Source organism: Sardina pilchardus, chromosome 23, assembly GCF_963854185.1.
Source record: "Sardina pilchardus chromosome 23, fSarPil1.1, whole genome shotgun sequence".
NCBI lineage: Eukaryota > Metazoa > Chordata > Actinopteri > Clupeiformes > Clupeidae > Sardina > Sardina pilchardus.
In genome coordinates this window covers 18,731,643-18,751,606 of record NC_085016.1, presented here as the reverse complement: position 1 = coordinate 18,751,606, position 19,964 = coordinate 18,731,643, and the positions used below count along the sequence as shown (strand labels likewise).

The window sequence follows — 19,964 nt, the reverse complement described above, 5'->3', positions numbered from 1 at the left end:
ATAGCCATATTAGCCTATAGCCCTAAAAGAACAAAAAAATCATTACTTTATTTTAATTGTCCTTCATTTTCTTTTGCCTTTCTGCCTACGTCATCCAGATGCATGCACTATCGACCTTGAAGATGAGTTTGAAAGTGCTAGTGCTCCAAAAGTGGTACCATGATTAGAATACCCGAAACGTAAACTATAACGCCCCTTGGTGGTTGCAAGGTGTCAGGGCGCGATTACACTGGCGCTGTTGTTGCAGCGTCTTCTGTTTGTAGGTTTGGCAACTACTCACGTGCGCCTGCTGCGCCTAGCGTTTTGGTAGGCTTGAAAAAAGTTCGACTTTTATCATATCAAATGGCACGTCAGGGCGTTTTACAAGGGTTTACTACCCTGCCTGATGGAGCTAGGGATGCTTGAATCCTATTGAGCATCCCTGAATATCAATAGCCTATGGCCGTCTGAAAACTGTACAGAACTTCTTGTCCAACTTTCCAATATGTGTTTGGACGGAGCCTACATCTTGCTCAATTAAAAGTGGGCTAAAATGGCAAGGTGGAGTACGTTGAACGTTATGTTTTCATTACAACCCAGTTAAATCATCTATGACAAGACAGTCTCTACGCACTGTGATAGCCTATTCAAACACTAGACAATCAGTAGTAGGCCAACATGTTAAATTCAATGCTGAAAGAATGAATGGAAGAGATTGAATTTGCTCGAATGAGACAATCTTCCACAAATGCAGGGTCACATCTTACAGGTAGCCTAACTATGGTGAATAAGCTGCATAAAGATGGCCAGATCTGTGTAGTCAATTCTACAACTGTATACATCTGTAATTACAGACAGATTTCTTATGACAATCATGGACTAATGAGTTTGAATGAATAAGGTAAGGAGGCAAAAGGCTACTAGCTGGCCTGATGGATTTCGCTGTGTATTGTGGGAGTACGCAGTAAATCCAAGATGGCGGCAAGCAGAAGGCTGCACAAGGTAAATCTCTTGACCAGTTATGGATAATATAAACGCGTGTTACGTTCAGACACGAACACCGACGATAACAGTGAAACAACAATGTTTGTTAAAGTTCAATCCTCTAAAGTTGTAGACAATCAACGTCTAACCGTAGTAAATTTAGTGAGAACGTTTATGATGAAACAATCAAGCTAGTTAGCTAACATTTGCTAACGCAACTTCCTAACTAGCTAGCTAGCAAGAAGGCTAACGTTTGGTTAGCTGACTGTTTGCCAGGGCTTGTTTCTGTAGCCGGTAACCGGTATATCACAAGGCCAGTATGAGGAAACAGGAAATTTGTATGAGGTGTGACGTTTCTTTATGGAGAAATTGTATTATTTGCACTTTGCCCTTTCACTCTGAAATGATGTGTCTCTAGCTACATTCTTCACAATCCATGAAATGACAAGCTTTGTTTGTCAGACATCGCCCTGCGGTTTAGCAGTTTAGCGGTGTTGTTAGCTAGTTCGCTAGCATCAACTTAAGCAATGGTTGGTCCTGTTGCCGGACATGCTAAAGGAGGTGTCGGTTTGCGAGAAACCTTGATTGTAGTTCAACCCCTTATGTCGTTATCAGAGCTCTATGCGTAATGGAAACGTAAGACAAAGTTGATTTTGTGGCGCTCACATTCCAGCTTAATGTTATGGACCGTTCCTGTATCCCTTAACCATCGTTAGCTTGCCAAGCTAGCTACAAAGTTGTCAAAACGAAACCATTTGAAGCTCATCTAAGTGAATGTGAAATCTCGATAAACGTTTTATACGTCACACCCAGTTACATGTTTTGCCGCGTCATGTTCATGACCTTTTCGATGGATATCAGTTTGTTTTGTTGTCCTCCGGGTATCTGGCTAACGTAATGTCTACGAGGATGATCAGTTTCTTAGCCAACTCTGTTGTAATGTAAACGGCAGCCATTAAGGCAATTAATGTAGCTGAAATCCGAAGTTGTTGAATGGACTGGACAAGAAACGATGTTTCTTGATGTAGGCCTACCCACGAACAGTTGCGCCTTTAATAATTAGTTGCATGATCGTTGATGATCGAGAGTTAATGATAGTTTAGTTAAGGGACACAGTTTGTAAGTGTATTCAAAGGTAGGCCTATAGTCAAAAGCATTTTTTTTTTTAAATCTTCCTAACATTTCTTCCCGACTCTCCTTGGCGAGCTAGTTTGAAAAAGCTGGGTAATTCATATTTTGAATGAACTTTGTTTGGATTTGCTTTGCTTTGTAATTTAATGTTACACTTGAGAATGGCTCTTCTACTTAAATGCTTTGAGTTTATTGACTTGAACACATGAACATGGTGTAATACGCTAATTTGGTAGCCATATACTGTAGAAGTTGTGAAGTATATTTACACCAATGTTGTATGTTGTAAATAATCATCTTGCTCACTCGTTTAACAGGAACTTGACGAGATTCGCAAGTCTGGAATGAAAAACTTCCGCAACATCCAAGTTGATGAATCAAACATTTTGACTTGGCAAGGTCTCATTGTTCCAGTAAGTGCACTTTTAAACATGTTTACTAGCTGTAGCTTAATATTGGACACAATTGGTACAGTTAATCTTTTGATCTAGCCTTTTTGTATTTGACAATATAACATGATGTATATTCTTTTGTTGAAGGACAACCCCCCATATGACAAGGGAGCATTCCGGATCGAGATCATATTCCCTGCAGAATATCCCTTTAAACCGCCGAAAATCACATTCAAAACAAAGATTTACCACCCCAACATCGATGAGAAGGGACAGGTGTGCCTGCCAGTAATAAGCCCTGAAAACTGGAAACCAGCCACCAAAACTGACCAAGGTACTGCCATTATTATTCTTTGCACTTATATAATGCTCCATGATATATTATCCTATAATGTTAATGTTGCATATTAAAAGAAAAGTTTATGGCAGTTAGATACAACTAGAATTTTATTTTTGAAGATTACATACCTTACGAGAAGTGTAACTGATGTCATGGTTTTCAGTTCCCTGTGAGATCACTGGGTTACGAAATATTTCTTTGATTTGGGAAAAAAATTCAATTGAGTGTCCTGAATGCAAGCGATGCGAGTAGCGTGATGCAAGGCTGTCTGTCGCTGGCAGAGCAATGCCTGTCTGTCGCTGGAATTGCTCTGCTATTTTGGCTGAGAGGTATATTTAACAGATTCAGTGTAGCCAGACATAAAAGACAGTCACTCGTTCGGATCCTGTTAGGACATGGTGCTTTGCTTGAGGACACAATGATGGAAGCTGGGAATTGAACTTTTACGGCTGCTGCATGCTAGCCCAGCTCCTTAACCACTATGCTACCCCTGTCCTATATACACATCCCTGAAGTTGAAATATATGTGGCATAAGATGTCTAGATTTAATATGGATAATAGTAATAATACATTTTAGTCAAGTCTTCAATGGATTCACAGTGCCTTATGTTATAGGGAAGTGAATGTCAGCGCTTAATGGCCATGTGAGTGGTCTTTCTCCCACAGTGTTGGGGTTCATGTTTGGTATTTTGAGTTGACCTGCAGAGGATGGTCGCAGTGACCGGGGTGTCATTTTCCAGCGTGATTATGTAGGGCCTGTATATATTATGTGAGCAGCAAGATTTTAAATTGGTTGGTGAGCTCAGGTGTTATATGAGCAATTAATATGTGTAAATTTCACTCTTCCATGTGTCATTTGTTCCAGGCATCCAAGTGATTCTTGGGTGCACCAACAAGATCCAGTTGTGGTAAATAACCGGAACTTGCCTCTGATTTCATTTTCTCTTGTCCTCCATAGTGATCCAGTCTCTGATCGCACTGGTCAATGATCCCCAGCCAGAACATCCCCTCAGAGCGGACCTTGCAGAGGAGTACTCAAAGGACCGGAAAAAATTCTTTAAGAATGCCGAGGAGTTTACAAAGAAACACGGCGAGAAGAGGCCTATGGACTAACAATGCAGCAGTTTCACTCCCCACTGTATAACACCCCCTTCTCCCACCACCACCACACTCACTCCCTGAACCCCCACGCCCCAAAACAACCCCTCATCCACCCCACAACACCACCCGTTCTGTCCTCTCACTCAGAATACTCGGCTGTTAAGCAGCAGCAGCACCTGGAGCCCTGCCCATCACCTTTCCACTTCCTGTTAAAGGCCCCTCTATTCCAACAGGTGTCTGCCGATCTTAGCAGGATTCACTTCTCAGCGTTAGCTTGTTCGCCGTTTCCGACTTTATACTGATTTCTTAAATGAAATAAAGAGGAAAAAATATCTCGTTGTAAGCTGTGCGGGCCGCTGTAGAAGGCTGAGGTCTTGAGAGGAAATGTTAAAAGGAAAAAAAAAGTGGGGGCAGTGGTGTTCCACTTTAAATAGTTCGTTTGCTCAGAATAGTGTACTTCTTGCTCTCTGTCTATCTTTCTTTCTCTCTCTCTCTCTCTCTCTCGCTCCCCCTCTCCCTCTTTCTGTCTCTCTCTCACACACACATACATGCACTGGGCAGAGAGCTTTGACTGTTTTTCGAGCAGGAATCCCGTGGTGAGGTAATGTTAAAAAAAAAAAAAAGTTCCTTTCTTTTCTTTCTCTCACTCTGTCTGGACCCACCAATCTTTTGTGAAAACTGAAATCCAGTAATTACGTTGCAGGCGCCCACTGTCCCGGCAAAGAGTTGTTAACGGGTGTCGTAAAGGTTTCTTTTATATTTCTTTTTATTTTCAGATTTCTTTTCATTTATGTTTTGGCCTAGGTTGCACTGTACTGTGTGGAACTGTGTGTTATGTTCTCCATAACTTCAGTTTGTAAAGCAATGATTATTCAAAAATACAGTGTAATCACTGTTACTGATACAATGTTTAAGATAAAAAAAAAATAAGAAAGAAAGACGAAAATGCATTTGTGAGTGTGATTATATATAACACAAGACATTGTAGGATTTCCCCTATGTGCCTACCCTGTTGTATTTATTGTTACTGTAGTTGGAGTGTCTAACATCATGCTTGCCTTTCCTCTCCGTTTAGGCAGTTTAGAGTGCCAGATACGTGAATTATTTCCCGATAAAAAAAAAAATCTAATGGAGGAAAAGGGACCGAGGCTTACCTATACTGCTGAATCAATAGTCTTACTGTGGCAGTTCCTGTTTATCTTTAGTGTTAGTCACATACAATGTACAGGTACCTTTCAACGTTCAGTCATCAAACACTGCCGAGGCATTTCATAAAACTAATTTGAACTTCATAGCAGGTCGTGTCTGATGCATACGAGTTTTTTTTAACATTAGTTATTGAATATGAGAGTACTGTTCCCTTGGGGCAAATACATAGATACAATTGTGTGAATATGAACACAGTCAATTCATTGGGAGAAGTCAGGAAAACACTGAGATGTTTGTGACCAGAGATAATTTTTGGTAAGCTTAGTTGCAGTTTCAGGTCAGTGTTCAACATACTACAAAAGGACATTAGGACGCAGTCTTATAGAATACTAATATTTTGACATGACTCTCAGACAAGCCAACAGTAAGAAATTATTTGTTTGCTGTCACAAGAGATGACTTCATTTAACAGCAATATTTATCAAACTAACCCAGTAACCAAGACCAATGCATGAGCACTGAATTAACAATCCATACTTATGAAAGGGAGGAAATATACATTTAGTTTGACCGAATCAAGAATTGGGACGAGGCAATTGTGGAAATGACACGCACACAAACACACACACACACGTGCTGTACATACATGTTGTACTGAGAGGGATTGAGACGTAGTGTTTGGCCTCAAACAACCTTAAGAGGTCTCCCTCAGTCGCAAGCTGTCTGTAGAAATGCTGTGTGGTCCACTCAAAGATTCAAACACCAATATTACCTCAATCTGCTGGTCAGCACCGACCAAAAGCTGCCTCCTCTAGATATGTGCATTGCGTGTGACCATGGACGTCAGCAAAAGGGAAAGATCAAAACGCCCAGAGGACAATATGGTCAAATAATAAAATTACTCATACCAGACGTGAGTCGTTGAGTTTGTCTGTGCCATCTTGCACTGCTGAGATCTCCTTATTGCCTATACTTTGGCAGCACACTGTAAGGTTATGTTCCAGATGAAGAGTGTTATTTACTGTACTGCAGCAAAGCAACAACATCTTTTAACAGTAGTTTTTTGCTACAATAGCTGGTTCATCTCTACAACAAAGCCTTCAGTGTAACTGAATACCAGTGGTTTGATGAACTTAAAGTTTTATCCCAATGTGATAGTGTGGTAAAGAACCCATACAGAATGTTTTTCTGAAGAACATACCAAGCAATCCATGCATATTTTAACACTGACACATTCAGTCGGTAAATCCTGTTTTGTGGAGAACAGAACTAGTACCAGCTGGTTGACTGGTCGGAGCTTGTTTTGGGGAAAAGGTTGTTTTGAACACAGAGACAAAAGTCATGAATATGATTTGCTACAGTGTACACCACGCACTGAGACCGTGACCTAAACAGGTAGCAATAACATATCACTTGGCTTGCCTATGATGGTTCCTGGTATCCTATCCCATCTGGTGTCATTACTGACTGTCTAAGCAACCACTGAAAGAAACAGCTGAAACTAGTAAACTAGCCGGGGCATCATAAACAGCTTTAGTTCAAGTCTGTCATTTTAATGCATATTTTTTGGGGAATGCATTCTTTCATGTACTTAAATTCAACTAAAACAACAAAGTAAGGAATATTTTGGATTATATAGGTCTGATCATCATGATGTTATGGCATTGGCTATGCATTGGCATGATTAAATGAAGTTGTGAGTTTATGGCGATGGTTTCTTCACATTTCCTGCAAGAACCTGAGGGCCTTTCTTTGCACTGATAGTGCCAATTTTAATCATGAAGTTTTGTTTTTCAACAGAAATTTGTAAGACCTTCCCTTTATGGGATTTACATATAGACCATGTTTCAATTCATAAAAGCAATAAGAGGTCTTTGGTATTATTTGCCCTCAATGGTGCCTTCCAGGCAGCGCTGCCTTCAAGGCACTACTCCCCTCAGTTTAGGGGTAGGATGAGGGTTGAGGTTAGAAATAGGGTAGAGGTAGTGCCTTTAGGCTGTGCTGCCTGGAAGGTGCAGTTGCTCTTGACTACCACAAGATGGCAGTGTTCACTGTCCTGGCACAGAGCCCGTGTCCTGGATGGTAGAGGGGCGTGAGGAAGGGGTTTTGCTGCTTATGGTGTTATTACACCAAAAAAAATGTTGAAAAAGATTTGAGGAAAAATACCTGAAAGGTTGTAGTCTTTTGAGTAAAACTTGAATGGGTGAGCATTAGTAAAATACTCCATTTACGGATGGATGATGAGAAAGACCTATACATACTTATCCAAAGCAACTTACAGATGTTAATTACAGGAACAGTCTCTCTGGATCAACTCAGGGTTAACTGCCAAGGGCAATTCAAGGGCACCACAGTAACTCACAACTTTCAGACTGCTGCATGCAAGTTCCTCAACCACTACACTACAACTTTTCCTTGAATTTCCCCTTGGGGATCAATAAAGTATCTATCTATCTATCTATCTATCTATCTATCTATCTATCTATCTATCTATCTATCTACCTATCTATCTATCTATCTACTGCCCACCACCTATACTTCAAACATGGTGAAACCATGTATAATGCTGTTGCCTTGATATATGGAGTGTTAACTATATGATTCTATGTAGAGGTGAAAAGGACAGGGTGCTTCCATGCTATACTTTACAATCAGATGGTTCTCTCATGCCAGTGGGCCGAAGCTCTAAAAATACTCTACCCGGTTTTGGTTTCAGGTGATCGATGCGCAAACCTCAAACACGTGTGCACTCACGCACACCACCAATATATCTGCCACTGTGTCTGCCCCACCCTGCTCCAGGTTGCTTTAGATAAACACAATCTCTCCAACCATCTCTACTTCAGTTAGCATGGTAAGACACACGTCACAAATAAGCTTTGAGAGAGTTATATTAGCCAAACAAACACTAAGCTGTTTCCTAATCACAGCCAGTGGAAAACAGTTTCACCTTTAGAAGTTAGTCTTAACCTAATATCCATATCTTTTATTTTTCTATAATGACATTTGATAAAGGAAGTACTAGAGCAGGGCTACAACAAATCTCTACAGGAGAGTCAGTATGCAAGAAGTCTTTGTTCCTCAAATGTAGTTTTGTTTTGTGTGTCGTTTCAGAAGGGATATGACCATAGCTAACTACAATAAAAGGAAATGACTATCTTCTCCTAATGAAAACAAAAGGAAGTGACTGCCTTCTCCTAATGAAAACAAATACAAAACCACCCTCTAATGAAAACAAACTAAGCAACATAGCTAACGTCACAAATATCAGTACACTATTTGAAAGGAAATGATGCTGGACACTGCCTAAGACATTTGTCACAGTTGTCATTGTGCTTTCGTCTAGAAGTGAGGGGGATGGAACTCCCAACGGGAACCGCACAGAATTCAACACATCAATTCACGCACTGTTATTTCAGGGTCAGCAAGTTTGCTTGTGTAGAAGTGGGCCTGCCCCATGGTCCTGCTCATTCAGTCTCTTTCTCTCAGGGCTTTGATGATAACTGTTGCCCGCATTAAGCCCATTATAGGCTGTGGGGCCCAATCTGGGCTATGGAGGGACTGAGCCGTGGCTTGATGACGGCTGACTAGGCTTGAGTGGCACTAAGAAGCTGGCACTGGCTTTCCTTGTTGTGACAGCCATGCTGCTGGAAAAACATTCCTGATGTCATGGGTTCTATTGTAGTGATATGTGTTTTATTCCTCGTATAGCACTATCTGCAACTATGCTTACCACCTGACTAGACACTTTTGGGTGACACGTTAGCCTGGGTGTTCCCATGCTGCCTTGCGCACGATTTCATTCACGCTGCTAAGGCAGTCTGGAAACTACCGCCCTCATTTTTTCCTGAAATAGGGGACAATCACAGAATCACAGGGGGGAAAGCAAGACGATCTCGCATTTGATAGACATCCTTGGCGTCCAATGAACGGATCTAGGCATTTTTTTCAAATACGAGAAAATGAACGTTTTGTTGCCAGACCACATCTCATTTCAGGACGTGGGATCGGGAGATGACCCGGGTCACACTGGAACCAGGGTCTCTGTGGGCGCTAGGGCCTGAATGTGGTACAGTATGTGCACTGTAGCTTGTTTCATCACAGTGCCCACCAACAAAAGCTACACACTCTATCTATCTATCTATCTATCTATCTATCTATCTATCTATCTATCTATCTATCTATCATATATTGGAAACTACACAAACTGTGTTGTCCCTATCTAGAGTTGGTGTTAAAAACAACACAAGGTGTGTTGTTTTCAACACATTCGTTTTAATAATATACTGTCTTATGTTATCTTTTTGCTTTTCAAACATTACATACTGTATACAGTAGGAATCCCCATTGTTGTAAGGCATGGTCATGATTAGCTGCTGAGCTTGCTGCCATTTGTTGAACCATAATTAATTCAAGAGAAGGATAACATTTGGTGATTTTTTTTAAATGTTTATTTTTTGTACATGTAAGACCTTCTGTGCAGTGGTGGTAGAAGGAGAGCTTTGGTCTCCCGGCGGTGCTGAGTCCACACTTTCTCTCAGGATCAGGGAATGTAACCTCACTTCTTGAAATGAGAGACGGGAGCCGGAACTGTGATGTTCTGACCTTTTTCCAGGCGCTTTTCACATTCGATCAGGTAGTTGACGCCATCGACGACTGCTTGAACCAACTCGAGCTGCCCAAAGCAAATACAATAGTAGTGGATATACAGTGGACTTAACATTTCTGTGAGTCTGAACCCAACTCTGAGCAACTCTGTGCTCTCGTTAAAGGTCAGCAATCATGATATTTATCTGAATTGCTCACATGACCTCAGAAGGTGTTGGCGGTGAGGATGAAGTTGTGGTCACCAATACATTCAAGTGGGGTGTGTGTGTGTGTGTGTGCGTGTGTGCGTGTGTACGTGTGTGTGTGTGTGTGTGTGTGTGTGTGTGTGTGTGTGTGTGTGTGTGTGTGTGTGTGTGTGTGTGTGTGTGTGTGTGTGTGTGTTTGAGTGTGCGTGTGCGCGTGTGTGTGTGTGTGCGCGTGTGTGTGCGCGCGCGCGTGTGTGTGTGTGTGCGCTTGTGTGGACACTAGGCCAGGCTCTCACCTCAGACCTGCCAAGGCGGTCGGCGTTTGAGATGTCAAAGGTGTCACCCACAGCAGCTGTGTCCACGCCCCCGGTGCCACGCTTCTGCAGGCGCAGGTTGTCCAGGATCTTGTTAAAGCGGGGGTCCTAGTGGAGCACACAAACACACCCACAATATTAACGCACAACCCATCACTTCACATCATCTTTACACTCACGGACATACACTGATGAAGGTGGTCTAATGGTCATGACGTTTATAACTCCTGTCTCCTGCTACTGAGAAAGAACATTAAAAGATATATTGTACGGTAGGAGCAGGCTTTACTCAGTCTCTTGTGTTTCTTTTCAGAGTGCTTGGCCAAACTTATAAGTGAACTCAGAAAAGAAAAAAGGCTGCACTTTGCATATAAAACATGTTTTACTGCAGACGTGTTTTGGCTCAGCGTCTTCCTCAGTGTGCTCTGTGTTGCCGCCTTGCTCAGTGTTTTAATAAAGAATGGTAAAAGACCATAAGAGTGATTTTGAGGTGTGACCATCTTTATTATTCTAATTTAAACCTATGAAAAGAAATTGGACACGTATACTGTAAACTGTACAGAAATAAACTTTTGTATAAAATCCCTACACTTTTGCGTGGCCTTTGTTTTTTAGAAACCTTTCAGTCTGCTGAACATCAGCTATATGACATTTTGGAACATGTCCCTCTGTTGACTGGTAGGTGGGTGGGTCAGGCGTGGCCTGTACCAAAGATCATTAAGGGAGGAGCAAGATACTTCATGAGAAGCCACTTCCTGGAACCCGAATCGCAAGAGGGAGGGGGGCAAAATCCCCATTTATGCAGAGCTGTTCCATTTGAAGTCTATGGACATGACACGCATGACACACCCCCTTTATGCAGAGGAAGTGATCCCCGTTTTGCGCCCATAGACATGAACTACAACGACGTATCTTGCTCCGCCTTAAGGATCTTTGCCTGTACTCACCTGGCTGAGTTTGGGAAGTTTGACGTGCACACCTGCCCTCAGGCCGGTGCCCAGGTTGGAGGGGCAGGTGAGGACGTAGCCCAGACGCTTGTTCCACATGAACTCCCAGCCACGCTCCTGGATAAGATGCTCCACCTACACCACCATAACCACCATGCACAGAATAAATGAACATACACACGTTATAAGCCAGTTTGTGGTGGTTGTTTACACTTGTATTTAAAACTGACGACTTGTGATCTGATCACCTAAGATGCAGTTTCACAACAAATGAACGATTCACTCTCTTCCTTGCAATAGTTCACTTATCTGCAGTGACAAGAATTCAAAGCTCACTCTCAATGATAGAGGACAGTATGAGCTGAGTTATTTCTTCTGTCTAAAAACAATCACTCTTTCATATACTTCAGGTCATATCTGTCCATTGATTACTAATATATGCTGGTTGGTAGTTATACTGGCAGCCCCAAAGCCAAACCAAAGGTTAATAGAAACATGTTTATGTGTGCTGTAAAAAGGTCTCTCTTGTTTTTGCTTGTTGATAACTGCAGACGCATAATGGAAATTGGATGAACAGGTGACAGCTGAGTACTAACATCTGGGAGATAGAGAGGAAAATCCCCTCTCCTTCCTCTGGAAACAGCTGGTCACTGGGTTTTCAGATGGACCTTCAGATGACTTAAATTGTCAGTTGTCTTAATAAAATGGTTGTCAAATGTCACCTGTTTGAGTCCATTGCAGAACCTGTCAAACACTCTCTTCATGTTGCCTCCCTTCTCCATGGAGATGACACGGGTGTGGTCCTCCTCATTGATCCAGATGAGGAAAGTCTTTGAGTTGTTGTGCCTGGAGGTCAGATGGATCGGACAGTGATGGTGAGAAAGAGGAAGGGAATATGTGAAGCGTTCAGACACTTAAACGGTTAAATCCATTTTTTATGAATTTATAGAACTTTTTAAGAAATGTTTACCCATCAGTCAGACTGTTGTTGGGTTGTGTTGATTTGATTTATTTTACTTAATTCAAAACAACCAAATGGCAGTTTGATAGAAATAACCTGGAATTGACGATAAAAACAACATGCACATTTTCCACATTTGTGAAGATGGACTCAACTGTTTTGCATCTGAACTCTTCATATGTCATAATACTCATGGCAAGGCAGGTTTTTCTTTTCTATGGCATAGTTTCAAACACAAAGGTAACGCAAGGTGCCTTGCACTGACATAAAAAAGAATGTATAAGAAAGAGAAGTGCAATACAGTGCAGTGCAATATATTTTCTTATAGTGGTGGCATCTTACACATAAAAGGGGGCACCCCTTATACTGTACAGTGCTCGACATAAGTGAATACAAACGTGCTAAAGTTGACTAAAAAGAGGAATAAAAAATCATTGTTTGTAAAGTGATCTTAAATGAGAAAAATCCCAATCTTTAAAGACACCAATTTACTTTGTGAATGAATAAAGTCTCGTAAATAAATAAATGTTCTTCCTTAAAATATAGGGGGCATAAGTGAGTACACCCCTATGTTAAATTCCCATAAAAGCAGGCAGATTTGTTTTTTAAAGGCAAGTTATTTCACGGATCCAGTATCATATACATCCTGATGAAGTTCCCTCGGGGTGTAGGCCTACTGGCGTGTACTAACTTACGCTCCCTGTATTTTATATTTATCTACGAGGCATTATTAATTCACAAAGAAAATTGGTGTCCTCAAAGGTTGGATTTTTTCTCATTTACTTAATTTAAACATTAAGATCACTTTCCAAAAGATGATTTCTTATTCCTCTTTTTAGCATTTAGCATGGGTGTTGACGAGCACTGTATGTTCCAAGTAATTAAGCTACGGGTGGTACAAATTCAAATGCTGTAGGCCTATCATCTAATCTAGTTCTATTTCCTGTGTGCCTGTCCTGAATTCACGCTGCAGAATCACATAAGCAATCAGTGATGGGTATGCTACTTAGAAAATGTAGCTTAAATATAGCTTAAGAGGAGAAATCCAGCAATTTTTCATATACTGTAGTGTAGATCTCAGGTCACCAACTGCTGTCAGTACGGGGAAAAAAAAAAAAAAAAAAAAAAAAGCAGGCAGGCAGCTACAGTGTTACATTCTGGGGGCATGTACTGTAGCACTGTAGCTGCATGGAAGCTCTCACCATTAGCTGCAGCAACTACTAATAGTTTTCGTACTGACAGTACTCGTGGCCTCAAGAATCGGACATTTATATGAAAAGTTCTCCTTTAAAAGTAGCTTATAGACTAGCTTTTAGCTTTGCTCACTACATTTTGCCCATCACTGCAAGCAATGTGCACAGCTTGCCAAGGGTCATTTGTGTGAGTAAAAGCATCTCATTAAGATGATACTTGTAATTAGTCCTGTCAGATGTTTATCCGTACAACAGTAAGCTATGTAATCTGGCTTAATGAAATTAGAGCCTTAAATGTTTCTGTCCAATCTCCGAGTGGTTTTGTGCTCTCTGCTCTTATCTTACAGAGAGCCATGCAGTGCTGTGTTAGGAAGCAGTACACACAGGGCACATGCAGATTGGGCAAAATGCCCATTGGTTGATGCAGTGGTCTAGTGTCCCTACCAGATACCCCTGGCATCAGGCCAGTCACGGGCCATTCCTGCGCATGTCAGCAGTGGGGACACAGGTTTGTCGAAGAGGAAGTGGTCCTACATGGTCAAGTATGAGGAGGAGGAGGAGAGGAAGTAGGGGAGGAAGACATAGTTGATGTAGGAGGAGTTGATGTAGTTTCAGGAAAGTTCTAGTAGCTCAAATGTTCATTTAGCATGTTCAAAGGAGTATGGTATATTGAAGGGAATACAAACCATGTTGTGGTGTTATTATGGGATATGAAAGGCTTAGTATGTTAGATAGCACATAGTTGAAAATGGGGAAATCATTCATTTGTCTCAAGTAGTTTTGACCAATACAGTGCTTTAGATTCTTTAGAGAACCGAGAACTTCATCAGAGAAAGAATCAGCAGACTATTGAGCAGTTGGTTAACTAACAAACAGAACCTCTGTAGGTCTGGAGAACTAGAATATGCCAGGAAGGGGGGGGGGGAGACACACTGATGGATATGGAGGGGGTTGGGCATAGTGTGGAAACTAAACTAGAGTCTACCTCAGGTTCCTGGCCCCTATCTCCTATGGGGTCTATCCGACTCTTCTCTTACCAGATTCCACGGGCATCAGGCCAGTCCCTGGCCATCCCAGCGGACAACAGCAGCGGAGAGACGGGCTTATCAAACAGGAAGTGCTCCTGTGCCACGGCAGCATGTGATTGGGCAGTCAAGCAATAGAGTGAAGGCATGATATGTGTGATGTGATGTGATCTGATCTGACGTGATGCGATGTGATGTGAAGATCTTCACAAGTCAGTCACCCCCCTCCTTTCTAAACCATGACTGCAAGCATGTCCTATTGTAGTAATAACTTTGCACATTTCGTAATATACATGGCTGAAACGTTTTTTTTTTAAACACTGCTTGAGAAACACACCAGGGGGATGGGATAGGTTATACACTGAAGATGTTTAGGAAGGGAAATCATACATTAGATCCTTTACAATGTGCATCATGTTTGCTAGAGAATTTAATCAGTGGTAGGCCTATAACTGTGGCTCTTCCTTACTCTCTCTCTCTTAGAAATAACGCCAGCCTTGACCGAAATGCATATCGGCTCAGCATAAAAGTCACTCTCTCTCTTAAGTGTAGGTTTGACCTCTGTGTGCAATGAGCTGCCAGTGAACTCACGTCAATTAGTCTCTGCTGCTCTTGCTCCGTCATGTCGCCCAGGCTGTAGTAGCGACCGGCAAGGTCCCCCTTGAGGCCAGCCAGGGCAGTGACCACCACACGCTCTACCTCCCGCCGCTCGGCACGCGTACACGCGGGGGGGAGGCTGAGGCCGCGGATGCTGCGCCCGGTGCGCACACGAGAGGAGAGCACGTAGCGGTCATCAAACACGCCGTTGGTGAGCTGTTGGAGGTGGGTGGGTGGGGGGGAGGGGGGGGGGGGGGACGAGGAAGGAGACGACAGAGAAAGAACATATCAATGATGAAATGACATGAGGAAGGAGGAGAAAGTGTGAGAACATTGATGTTTTGTGTCCTTTTCCTCCCTCTTTCTCTTCTTCTTCTATTACTGCCTCCTTTTACACTTGGACTAATACACTCTTAAACAAATGTGTTGAAAACAACACAACTTTGTTTTTAACACGTCCAGATAGAGTCAACACAGTTTGTGCTGTTTCCTTTTGTAATTTGTTACACAGTGTTGTGTTGAAAATAACTCAACTTGCAACAACACAACTTATGGTGTTTATATATATATATATATATATATATATATATATATATATATATATATATATATATATACATCTCTATGTCCAGACAGGGACAACACATTCATTTTTTAACAGTGTACTTATCACATCTACACTTTCATCATCTAATAGTATTGATTGATGCAGTATCAATTGGTTCGTAAGGTCTCCTCTACATTGTGGCTGGAATGTTATTCCACATTTTCGTAAGTCTCTTTGGATAAAAGCATTTGCTAAGTGAATACATGTAAGTGTAAATGTAAAACTGTGATGGAATGGAGATGGAGAGATAGAACAGCAACCTTGGAGGAATCCAGATCCGTGTGGTGTGTCATTTTCGTAGGGTCGTAGCCGTTGTGTCTGTCCAAAATGATTGGGTTAAAAATATCAGCAAACACCTGGGTAAATACGCACAGAAAAACATATATGAGGGATGGGTACAGGACAAATAGCAGTGAAACCAGGACGCTAGTCATCATGACGAGTCGTAGCTCTGTTATTGGCTAGTTGATATTACTATGCATTGTGCTTTAATTTGCCAGTGTTGAAATGTTCTTATCATGTTGTCCTCTGTAGCCTACCTCATAGCTTTCCTCATCTCCTGCCACCATGCCAACGGTCTTGATGAAGGGATGCCCAGGGTTGTCCACTCCTGTCTGGATGCACTGGTCCAGGGTCCAGTTGCCAGGGGTCTTCTTGTCCCTCAGCTTGGCATAGATGGCTGGGGTAAGGGCAGTTGCCATGCAGTTATTATGCTTACGGAGATCTGGGAAGTCAGCGCTGTTGGGGGGGGGAACAAATCATTCAAAAGCTTTATTGTTATGAGCTGTGTGAATTGGCTGTCCAAGATTAAGTCTATACGTTGTGGTAGTAATATCACAGTATGTTATGTAATGTATTAACCAACAACATAACTCAAAGCAAGGAAAGTTAAATATGGTTGCAATATCTGTGGAGCGTTTGTACATTTAAAAAATTCCTCACAACTTCTTTAGAGCTTTAGAGCTGTTTTGGCCAAAAAACAAAACTAGAAAAACATTTTCATACCCACTGCAATATAGATATAAAACATGGACAAATAGACATATCTACTGTAATTGCCTTTGTTTTCTTGGATCTCTAACCCAACCCTCTTTGAGCCGCAAATCTATGACCATTTTCATTATCTGAATCATTTGAATCCTTAAATCCTTTGAATTCACTTGACCAGTGTATGTGCTCATAAGAATATGTCCTGAAGATGACTAAAAAGAGAAACTAAAATAAAAAAAAATCATCTTTTGGAAATTGATCTTAATGTCTTAATCAATAAAATGAGAAAAGAGGAAGACATCCAACCTTTAAGAACACCAATTTTCTTTGTGAATGAATAATAATAATGTATCATCAATAAATAAATGCCTTCTAAGATACCGGATGCACAACTGTATGTACTATATCTATGCAAGAAGCTAATGTTTCTCTGACCTTGGGGGCAGTGCCTTTCAGTGATCAGTTTAAAATGAGAAGAGGGGTTATTAGATCTATTTCCATTCGTGTAGATCAGGAGTGGAGTACCATCATGTCTCTCTCTCTCTCTCTCTCTCTCTCTCTCTCTCTCTCTCTCTCTCTCTCTCCACTCGAGCTAGAGGCTTATAGGTGTTGCTGATCTGATCTTATCTTTGCTGATCTTTTGTCTAGTGGCTGTGGGAGTCTATAGAGGAGGTTGCGGGAGGCCACTGGCCCCCTGTAGTCTAAGCTCCTTAGATTTCCTCTTCCCACCTCGCGTCACCTTTGACTCAGTTATGCTGCAGCGACAGCCAAGTTCGCGTTGGGCCTGATGACCAGTGAAACTTCAGAGTATCAAATTAATCTGGCACCCTCTCTTTCCCTCTGCTTCTCTCTCTCTCGCTCTCTCTCTCGCTCTCTCTCTCTCTCTGTCTGTCTCTGTTTTCTATTACTCCTACACTCAGTCCAAGTTAATGGGAACCCAAATGGATTGCCTGTCCGTACTCTTCGATGAAAGTACACTACATGCAATTGTCCATTGTGTACAGGGAATCTGAGAATACAGGGAAGTGAGATTACACGATTATATGAGAGTGTTTATGTCATCCATGTAAATGTGGCTTTATGGGTGTGTATACTTAGCTGAGTAGTTATGCCATAGGTGTGTGTGTGTGTGTGTGTGTGTGTCTGTCACCTTGGTGGGTATAGCTTTGACCGGTCTCTGGCAGACACGGCTGCATTGTCACTCAGCATGTAGCCAGTTGCAGCGGTGCCAACGCCGAGGCTGGCCAGCAACACAGCTGTGTTGCGACCACTCAACATCTTGGTGAAAGTGGACGCCATGGTTAAGTCACAGGGGGTTCAACTGGAAATACCAAAGAGAGAGTATGTTCATGAAAAAAAAACAATATTATACATACAAGGCATATACAATACAAGATGAATGAGTGAGTTCTTAGAAGTGAACCCATGATCTTTGTGTTGTTAGCAACTTGCTAAGAGTGATAGCATGAAAGGACTGTAATTCTCCATCCAATTTTCTCGCTAAAATCACGTAGCAGCCTTGAATGAGCTGTCAATAGACCGAGGCCATATTCTGCATTTCTCATCTTGCTCTAGGGGTCACAGGCAGGGCACTCTACCTGAATGCTCTCGTTTCCTAAAAGAGAACTCCAGTCAGATGTCTGTCTTTCGTTTCTGCACACGTCACTATAGGTCAGCTTTGCTGTAATGCTGTCACATGTGTCATCTGAAGACCTCACCTGAGCTCTTTACAAATCTACTGCTCCATAACTGATGTCTAAGGGCAATAACCCATTGATGGGTAAACTATGCTATGCACTTCCCTCATGTCAGCCAGAGGGATGCCTGTTTGATCTTTAAGTGATACTGTTTTCATGTAAGCTGATGATACATGTGAAACGTTTGAGTCTCACTGAATGGTAAGCTCTCAGTTAAGCCCCCTGTCCTATTTGACCTCTACCGCAAGATTTTCCGCAGTCAGTCACATTTGGTCGTGTCTTTCATGACAAGGTTAAGATCGTATAAAAAGCAGTACGTCAAATAATGAACCCCATGTGCGAGTTATCCTAACTACGTACGTCTGATGACAAAAATGAGCTCTTTCCATTCCACTTGACTCTTCCTTTGCCCTCTCCCCTTTTGAAGTGCAGTTGCGTGATTATGTGCTGATGACTGAATGCCAGAACACTTTGAATCTCTCTCTGTAACTAGACCCAGTCTACTAATTTAAGAGCGTGGACACAAGTCTCTTTTGGCATATAAGCACCCCCCCCCCCCCTAAACTGCCCTCCCCACCATTAGTTCTACTGCCCTGCCGTGACATTCTGAACCGGTCACATGTGCAGAACCTCCAGCCAAAACGCAGGGTGGGGAGTAGCCTACGTGAGCGAGTCAAGCGTAGAGTCCAGCTGACAGTCTGACCGCTTGCAAATTCAGTGGAAATTAAACTGTGCCTCGAAACCCGGCGGGGTGACATGAGGGAACAGGTGGGTCGTCTTGTGCTTTGCAATGATTTCATATCTATGGCTTTGCCTTCTATGGATTACTGGGTCTCGCTCTAAAAGATTAGGCTATAACATCAGATGTGAAGGAGGAGTAAGAATAATGGATTTCAGCTTTGTTTAGATTATTAGAGATTGACAGCAAGGACAAATTCCTATTGTACATTTTGTGACTTGATAAATTAACAATTTAGGTGCCATATGCAAAGCCTTGGATGTACAACAGTTATTTAACACTAAATGTCATTCTGAGATTTAAAATCATGCACATCTTTGCAGGTGCTAAAAGCAATGACCATTATAGATTATACAGTGAAATCACAACAGTTCACAAAAATTAGAAATGAGGTGGGGGGTTTACAAGGACAAAACCAGTTCTGAGTTAAGCATGTAGTTGTCAGTTTAAGTCCAAGTTAAAAGGGTCTAGGGGTTAGTGAGTCCCCAGCTGAGACTGAGTGAGTGAGAGAGAGTGACTCTTACCTGTCAAGACGATGCTGTCTCTCCCTGCTGTGACCCACTCTCAAAACCTGCACTTGGCTTGAGGAGCCTTGAAATCCCGCCCCCTCCATCAGATTAGACTGCACCGCACTGGCCAATCAGCTGCGTCTAAAGCCTCAACTCAAGGGGTTGTGACCCCCCTCTGATTGTCCAAGGTGTCCTTGAGCCCCCCTATCTAACGGCAGCCTGGCCATCTGCCCCCATCCCGCCCCCCTCATGCTAGGCTTCCGCTGCCCCCTCCTCCATATGATCCAGAACCTCAGGTGACCAGGGGGCTCCGTTAGCCACACCTCTTACTCCCAAGGCTCAGCACAGCACGGTCCCGCTCCCTAAACTGGCATGGGTGAGGAGCAAAGATGTAGAGTAAGTAATTTGAGACAGGAATCCCAGGTATACACATGAATTGCTTTTGGAAATTCTTGCAAATTATTTCTCAGCAACTTGTAAAATTATACAACAGCGCTAGTGTGACTGTGCATGTT

At 42.2% G+C, this 19,964-nt stretch overlaps 2 protein-coding genes across 2 annotated transcripts; one reads left to right on the top strand and one right to left on the bottom strand.

Moving 5' to 3' along the window:
• Window positions 1-882: 882 nt before the first annotated feature.
• On the top strand, window positions 883-4,874 carry ube2l3a (ubiquitin-conjugating enzyme E2L 3a). The gene is made up of 4 exons (XM_062528157.1): window positions 883-981; window positions 2,412-2,507; window positions 2,634-2,820; window positions 3,786-4,874. Exons 1-4 carry the CDS (start codon window positions 955-957, stop codon window positions 3,938-3,940), a joined length of 465 nt encoding a protein of 154 aa, XP_062384141.1. The 5' UTR covers window positions 883-954; the 3' UTR covers window positions 3,941-4,874.
• A 4,628-nt stretch (window positions 4,875-9,502) lies between these two features.
• On the bottom strand, window positions 9,503-19,581 carry ckmt2a (creatine kinase, mitochondrial 2a (sarcomeric)). Its single transcript, XM_062528156.1, has 10 exons — window positions 19,465-19,581; window positions 17,655-17,825; window positions 16,054-16,252; window positions 15,775-15,870; window positions 14,902-15,123; window positions 13,730-13,815; window positions 11,854-11,977; window positions 11,132-11,266; window positions 10,167-10,292; window positions 9,503-9,752 (listed from the first exon to the last, which is right to left on the bottom strand). Exons 2-10 carry the CDS (start codon window positions 17,801-17,803, stop codon window positions 9,636-9,638), a joined length of 1,254 nt encoding a protein of 417 aa, XP_062384140.1. The 5' UTR covers window positions 17,804-17,825; window positions 19,465-19,581; the 3' UTR covers window positions 9,503-9,635.
• Between the last annotated feature and the right edge of the window lie 383 nt (window positions 19,582-19,964).